This window comes from Natator depressus, chromosome 3 (genome assembly GCF_965152275.1).
Source record: "Natator depressus isolate rNatDep1 chromosome 3, rNatDep2.hap1, whole genome shotgun sequence".
NCBI classification, from domain to species: Eukaryota; Metazoa; Chordata; order Testudines; family Cheloniidae; genus Natator; species Natator depressus.
The window spans coordinates 123,624,967-123,633,132 of NC_134236.1; the positions used below are offsets into that span (position 1 = coordinate 123,624,967).

At 39.3% G+C, this 8,166-nt stretch overlaps 1 protein-coding gene across 7 annotated transcripts in view; it reads left to right on the forward strand.

Moving 5' to 3' along the window:
- Window positions 1–7,906, forward strand: part of PACRG (parkin coregulated) — a 473,776-nt gene extending 465,870 nt beyond the window's left edge. Inside the window, exon 7 of one of the 7 annotated variants that reach the window (XR_012638860.1) lies at window positions 7,326–7,461. Coding sequence is in view for 4 of the 7 variants with exons in the window: in XM_074948742.1 (XP_074804843.1) it covers window positions 7,326–7,486 (161 nt within the window). In the remaining 3 variants the exon portion in view is untranslated. Of the gene's footprint in view, window positions 1–7,325 lie in introns of all 7 variants that reach the window. The other 6 variants (XM_074948742.1, XM_074948740.1, XM_074948745.1 and 3 more) reach the window with 6 other exon arrangements.
- Window positions 7,907–8,166: the final 260 nt, after the last annotated feature.

Consider the following 8,166-nt stretch of genomic DNA (forward strand, 5'->3'; position numbering starts at 1 on the left):
CATTCTTTCACCAGGTTGTTGACTATCAGAATTGTTTTTAGCTAAACGATACATTTATTCTAAAAATAAATATTAATTTATGAAGTAAACTAAAATTTAGCCACATATGGAAGACAACACAAAATATAGGTTCTTTCTATTGTTAAAGCAAGAAAATGAGGGTAAGAATTAGGAAGGTATCAGCAGATACAATACCTAGAGAGACCAAGTAAATTTAGACCCAAAATAAAGGTTTTGTTAAAATACATTTTAGAGGAATAGAAAATGTTTCCATGAGTGTGTATGTTTTTGGTGTTTGTTTAATTGCAAACATATCTGGTTTCTCCTTAGATTTAAACTTTCCCCTGCAGTGTTTGCAACTAAATACTGTAGCATTGTAAAAGATAAATGATTGGCCTCAATGGTGAAACGTAAATTAGCCAACCAAGTTTGCCTTTGGATATGCAACTACAGCTCCTGGTGAAGTCAGTGGGAATTCTGTGCATATTAGAGGGTAGAATTTGGCCCCATAGCTTTGTGAAATACTTTCAGTTTGAATAATTAAAGGTGTTTTTAATACAAGGAAAGCAGAACATTAAAAAAATTAACATGTTGGTGTCCCTTTTTATGGTCTCTGCAAAGTAATGATAAAGACAATCATACTTTTTTTTTTAACTTTAACTTTGTGCCTGATCATTTGGTATATGCAGTCACTTTCAGAATTACTCCGTTTATGTAGTGGAGACTATTGTCAGTATGCTAAAGGAACTGTTTATTTCTGTCATGCGCAAATATAGATTTTATTTATTTGGCGTATGCAATCCAGTCAAGCCAAGCCACAGTGTTCTTATCAACGATATTCAAGGCATGAAGACCTCCAGGAAGTTGAGTCATTTTGCAGTCCTCAGTAACTGGTGTCATGGTTTGTGACTGCCCACACTGACATAGTGGACTGTCGCTAAAATGCCACCAAAATTCTGCTGCAACACAAATTCCATGTCTGGTGTGAAACTGGTTCAGCATGCTCCATTTTCTTTGCAGTAAATCAAACCCAGGTTGACAATGTCAGCTCCCAGACTACTGCACTGGGCAGCACAGCATGGGGAGGAGGTGACCAGCCCCCTGTGGAGAAAGAAGTGGTTTGGGAGTATTTAGAAAAGCTGGACGAGCACAAGTCCATGGGGCCAGATGCGCTGCATCTGAGGGTGCTAAAGGAGTTGGCGGATGTGATTGCAGAGCCATTGGCCATTATCTTTGAAAACTCACGGCAATCGGGGGAGGTCCCAGACGACTGGAAAAAGGCTAATGTAGTGCCCATCTTTAAAAAAGGGAAGAAGGAGGATCCTTCGAACGGTCAGCCTCACTTCAGTCCCTGGAAAAATCATGGAGCAGGTCCTCAAGGAATCAATTCTGAAGCATTTAGAGGAGAGGAAAGTGATCAGGAACAGTCAGCATGGATTCACCAACGGCAAGTCATGCCTGACTAATCTAATTGCCTTCTATGACGAGATAACTGACTCTGTGGATGAGAGGAAAACAGTGGACGTGTTGTTCCTTGACTTTAGCAAAGCTTTTGACATGGTCTCCCATGGTATTCTTGCCAGCAAGTTAAAGAAGTATGGGCTAGATGAATGGACTATAAGGTGGATAGAAAGCTGGCTAGATTGTCGGGCTCAACGGGTAGTGATCAATGGCTCCATGTCTAGTTGGCAGCCAGTATCAAGTGGAGTGCCCCGAGGGTCGGTCCTGGGGCCGGTTTTGTTCAATATCTTCATTAATGATCTGGAGGATAGTGTGGATTGCTCCCTCAGCAAGTTTGCAGATGACATTAAACTGGGAGGAGTGGTAGATACGCTGGAGGGTAGGGATAGGATACAGAGGGCCCTAGACAAATTAGAGGATTGGGCCAAAAGAAATCTGATGAGGTTCAACAAGGACAAGTGCAGAGTCCTGCACTTAGGACGGAAGAATCCCATGCACTGCTACAGACTAGGGACCAAATGGCTAGGCAGCAGTTCTGCAGAAAAGGACCTAGGGGTTACAGTGGACGAGAAGCTGGATATGAGTCAACAGTGTGCCCTTGTTGCCAAGAAGGCCAAGGGCATTTTGGGATGTATAAGTAGGGGCATTGCCAGCAGATCAAGGGATGTGATTGTTCCCCTCTATTCGACATTGGTGAGGTCTCATCTGGAGTACTGTGTCCAGTTTTGGGCCCCACACTACAAGAAGGATGTGGAAAAATTGGAAAACGTCCAGCGGAGGGCAACAAAAATTATTAGGGGACTGGAACACATGAGTTACGAGGAGAGGCTGAGGGAACTGGGATTATTTAGTCTGCAGAAGAGAAGAATGAGGGGGGATTTGATAGCTGCTTTCAACTACCTGAAAGGGGGTTCCAAAGAGGATGGATCTAGACTGTTCTCAGTGGTAGCAGATGACAGAACGAGGAGTAATGGTCTCAAGTTGCAGTGGGGGAGGTTTAGGTTGGATATTAGGAAAAACTTTTTCACGAGGAGGGTGGTGAAACACTGGAATGCGTTAGCTAGGGAGGTGGTGGAATCTCCTTCCTTAGTAGTTTTTAAGGTCAGGCTTGACAAAGCCCTGGCTGGGATGATTTAGTTGGGGATTGGTCCTGCTTTGAGCAGGGGGTTGGACTAGATGACCTCCTGAGGTCCCTTCCAACCCTGATATTCTATGATTCTATGAATGAGTGGGGTCTGAGACAAGATAATTATTTTTCTCTTTCTCTGTGGACCATGAAGCTCGCCACGCATCCTCTACCGTAAATCCCTCACTCAGTAAAACTTATCCACAATGGACGATGTGAGGGCAGATGACCATGTGGTGGATTAAACAAGTCTTTAATTAATGGTAGCTGTGACATATCATGCAATTTCATCACGAGCTTTGCTACGCTTTCCTCTCTGTGAACACTGGGCGGAGCAATATTGCAGTATACTGAATATAGATAATACTTCTTGATATGAGGTTCCTAAGGCATATTAAATGGACTGTATCCAGCTACACAATGATGATTGAAAACAGTCCAGGCCACAAGGTGAAGCAAAAGAGTAATTTAGAATTGCACCCTTTTCATCACATTCGAGATGGCAATGAGGATTGACACCAACTGGTAAAGGGGAGTAGAGTTTTGGCAAAAGAATGCAAAATTAACTTCCTTGTGCGTCAGTTTCTCCAAATGAAAAAAGGGAAGAATGATAGTTACCCTCCATAGTAAAGTGCTTTGAGATCTATGAATGAAAACCATTACATAAGAGCTATGTATTATTGTTATTATTTATTATTGATTTGTTCAAAAATGTCTGCTGGAATCAGCATATCCCAGGATACAAATTTTAAATCCTTTTTTTGTGCATTAGAAATGAAATAGTTGAATGGTCTTTGACTACAGTCTCACATCTTTGTTATTAAAAAAAAAAAACGTTTAAGCTCGGAGTAAAGGGCCTGCTTCAAAGTCTCTTCAGATGGCTGTTTGAATCTCATTCTTTTCAACAAGACCTGAGCAGATTTGAAGAATTTAAAATCTTGGGAAGTTGTAATATTCCAAATGCTATGCCTTCTCTATCTTTATGGTTGTACAGCCCTTCCAGTTTTAATTCATGTCATCCATGAAGTAGGACCTTGGACACAGTCATTGTCAATGGCAAGCTTTAGTACCATTGATTTACACAGAGGTGCTTGAGCACATCCAGCCAATTAAAACACCTTGAATAGAAGGAGACCAGGTCTGCCAAAAGAGAGCGCTAATAAACTAAAAGAATTTCTAGTACACTTTAAGATTCTAAAGAACTCCCAGAGATAAGAGTAGATCAGATTGAATCTTACAAATTGGTTCCCCTCACGACATGGCGACTGCCCTCATATACTCAGTCCTTAACACTTTGAGAGAGATTTTGCTTTTCCTTCTTTAGTCTTTGTTCTAGTGATTTCATCAACTAAAGCAGGTCTTTCAGTTCACCTTTGAGTATCATATACTGTTGTACATACCATATACTGTTAGGAGGCAGAGAAACTATTTGTTTGATCCAGGAAAGGAATTAAAAAATATTTTCCCAATTCCAGTCCTCTAGACCTGAAATCTTAATATTCCTTCAGTATGCATGTTCTATACAAGTAACAACATTTTCTCTAAGGACAAGATTTCTTGATCCATGCTGAATCTGCCAGATGTTTCACTTTGACATCGTAGTACAACAGATATGCTTTCTAACACTTCCTTCTTGTTCATTAGTGTTGCAAAGGACAGCTTCTTAAAGAGCATGAATCAGATCCATGTTCACACATCGCATATGCAGCATTTTTGTGGCGGACAACATGGGCTCCATATACAAGCTAACAGTGAAATAAAGTTAAACCGGAGAAGGGCATATTGAGACTGCTGTAATTTGGTAGCAATTTTTTTCCAAGTACTCATCATTATTATGGACTAGATATTTAGCCTTAGGTGTGCTGAGGAAATCAGTCTGGCTCATCCATCTAGTGTTGACAAATGCTGGGGTGGATATTGTCCTGTTAGGTTAATCATTACTTTATTTTTCTGAAAGATTTGCTAATTCCTATAGCTATGTAGGATGGCTATTGTGGTACTTAGCAGAGGACTTCAATGCTGCAATAACCTTTTTGGTATTGTCATTTGTAAGCCATATCTTGAAATTAGAGTGGACAATGACTGTCTTGAGGATATGAACCTTGCACAGGTTGTGCATGTCTGATGAAAATTTTTTGTAATGATAGTCTGCACATTACTTCAGCTATCCCTTGCATACTATTTCCCTTATCATTGCCTAACCCTAACCTTTACCTGCCAAGACCTGCTTTAGTTGATGAAATCACTAGAACACTACCTTTTAATCAAACCTCCAAGCCATTTAATGTAGGAAATATTTTACACGTCTTTTCCCAGTATTGAATGCTTCTACAAATTCTTCTGCACAGGAAACAGCTGGAACATAAATCCTGTCCCCACCACAACTGAAGTGCATAGTCATCCTCCAGAGACCTAATCCAGATCTCCCACTTTGTGATATATCACTGTTACTTCAATATTATGGAATTTTGAATGGACTTTTTAAAGACATATGAAAGCTGTTTAAGCTCATTATCAGAGAGAATGTAGGATTAAAAATTACAGATTTTAGCAAACAATTCGAAAATTGATAATTCCTTTACTTATCTGCCAAGACGTAAGTTCACGGTTCAGGGCTTCCCCTGCTGCAGCTAATGAAATCACAAATACCATCAAGCGCTGTCAGGAATGTTGGCAGTACTGCTCTCTTCATAGATGAAGTGCTAGCATCAATCTACGGCCTTTTTTGGTTAGATAAAAGCATATTTAACCAAAATACCATTTGATTTGTAATGCTTTCTTGCTTTCTTACCATTGCTGATTGACCACCTATTTTGTGTAAATTAAAATGATCTGCTGAAATACCACCTTGCTGTCTTCTACATGATGGCATAGTCCATTATTTCGAACATCATAGCCATTTCCATAGTAGTGAATGTTGGTGTCACAAATGTGTTCTGAAATCACTAATGTAATCAGATAGAGAGAGGTGATTTTTTTTAAAAAGGAGCCATCATCATAATATCTTTCAGATGAGAATACCTGTCTTTACATACTATAATTTTATACAACATTTTGCAAATAAATAAATAAACCATAAGAGTTTACAAGGTTGATAAAATGTTGTTATACATATAACTGTAACAGAGTGTTAGCAGTTCTCTAGGATCAAATTTTTACCATTAGGATAATTTTTCACGTAACCATTGTTCAGCTGATCTCTGCATGTGTACAGGGCGGCAAAACTTTTACCAGTTTCTCTCTGCAAGAATGACAGAAATCCAGAATCCAGATCTGGCTCTGGGAGTCATTTGGACCCAAATCCAGAAAAACACTTAAGTATGAATGATGCCTAAATTTAAATACGTGAGTAGTCCCATTGAATTAATGTGCTTCAAACTCAGCATGTGGCTAAGTGCCTTGCTGGACTGGGGCCTTGCAGATCTGCACTCTAAAGAACAGGCACTGCAGATATGGCAGCAGTAAAATCTGGCCCACCCTTTTAACGTGCCTTAGTCCTGACCTGAAAGGAACCATTGTCACTAGCAGTGAGAAGTTGTTTCAGTGTCCTTGATAATTGTATCCTTGGCCTGTTTGCTAAACCTGTCAACAAAATGGCTAGATAGTATTATTTGAGATGCTGAATTTTACGATGTAGATTCTTGTCCACTAATAACTGGAGTGAGGCCACTAACTAATTTCCCATGGACTGCCAAACAAGCATCAGCTAGTAACCACTACCAGAGACTATGTATCCTGGCTGGACTAGAGCCCACTGACAATTCCCTAAGCCATCCAGTGTCCTTACCAAGTTATGGTTGTTGTACGTTTTGGAGAATATTCATGCTGAGAGAGTCAGATCTTTGGAGATTTCGAAGTGCTGTTTTCCGGCAAATTGTAGTACATTTTTCCCGTTTAAATCTCTCTTAAAATCCCTGGGAGCAGAATTATCCATCACTATTTTTCATTTTTAAAACTTTTGTGCAGCAGTTTATACTGGGCTCTTAACATTAGCTAATATGCTGTTTATACACAAATAAACATCACAGCCACTTCTCAACCTGCTCCATATTAGAGAAGGCTGCAACAGTTGTTCTGTCTATGGGCTAGAATAATGTGTCCTCTTGACATTGACTTAATTTAACACATTTTTCAGGGAGTAGAAGTAGACTGAGTGGTGCGTTGTGCTCCAAATATATCTCTTTGGCCAAGTGACACCCCCTCTTTGAGCTCCACTATCTGAAACACTGTAGGCATGTGGATCTGGTGTTTAGCATGGAACAATCCCAAAAAAGCATCCACTAAGGATTTCATACCACAACAGACCCTAGCTTTTCAGAGATAAGCATTTATATATCAGGCAATTGAGTTTTGTCCCAACTATCACTATGAAATAAAGCTGTAATGGTCTTAAGATGTTACTGACTAGCTATGGGAATCTGCAGAGACAAAGCCTGTGGATGTTAATAAAATTTGTTTTCTGTATTTTTAAAATCCAGAATAGCACCAAGATACTAAGATAATGGGCACATTACAAATAGATTTTAGACCATATTGACAACTTCAATGGGAACAGGATGGATGATGAATGGATCGATAGAATTTCATATATTTAAATCCAGCAACATTATATGTCACAGGATAAAGATTGCAGTGAAGTTATGGTCATTGACCAGCAATTCTATTTAGCTATGTCATGTTTTCAGAAAGCTACAAGGAAAACTCTAACATAATGTTGTATTTTGTTTTTATTAACCAGTTAATTCAGGAGACGGTATTGACTACAGCCAGCAGAAGCGTGAAAATATTGGAGATTTGATTCAAGAGACACTGGAAGCCTTTGAGCGCTATGGTGGAGAAGACGCTTATATAAACATTAAATACATGGTCCCTACCTATCAATCGTGCTTGTTAAACTAACAGATAGGACAGTTGTGTCAACAGGGGTGATTCCATTTGTATTCTCAAAGGCTACATCCAATTCTGTATAATATCTTGTTATTCACGCTTTCTTTCTCTACAGCTGCTAAAGTAGTGGCTTCTGGACCATTAGACTGCTAGCACTATTGTGAACAAGTCTTTCCAATACATAAATAGTGCCTGTTCCTTAGATTACAATGGTGTACTGTGCTTATTTGTTCTGCAAAAGAATTACTTCTTTATAACAGAGCTGACTGGAGCAAGAGTCAGAGTTAAACCTTCAGTTGTGTAGACAATAAAACCATAATTTTCATACGCAATTCAGTAATTGCTGTTCTGTGTCCGCTTGCTGTGGGGGTGATGTCAGGGGTTGTAACAAGAAGAGTTTATGCTGACTGCTTAATAGGTGTTTGTCATGGAAAAGAAAGTTCAGCAATGCCTCTCCAGCAGCTGTGCAAAATTATGTGCTCTGACATACAATAAAACTGTTGAATGTATATACCAATTACAGTAGGAAACTTTATACAGTCCATTATAAAGCCCTGTGATAAAAAATAATTAATGTGTCTTCCTCACTCATGATATGGGTTTCCAGGTGTTTCCCTTTTTATGTAGTTTGGGTTCTTATTTAGGAAAATATAACATGTGAGAGTAGTTTTACAAAACAAAATCTCAGATTT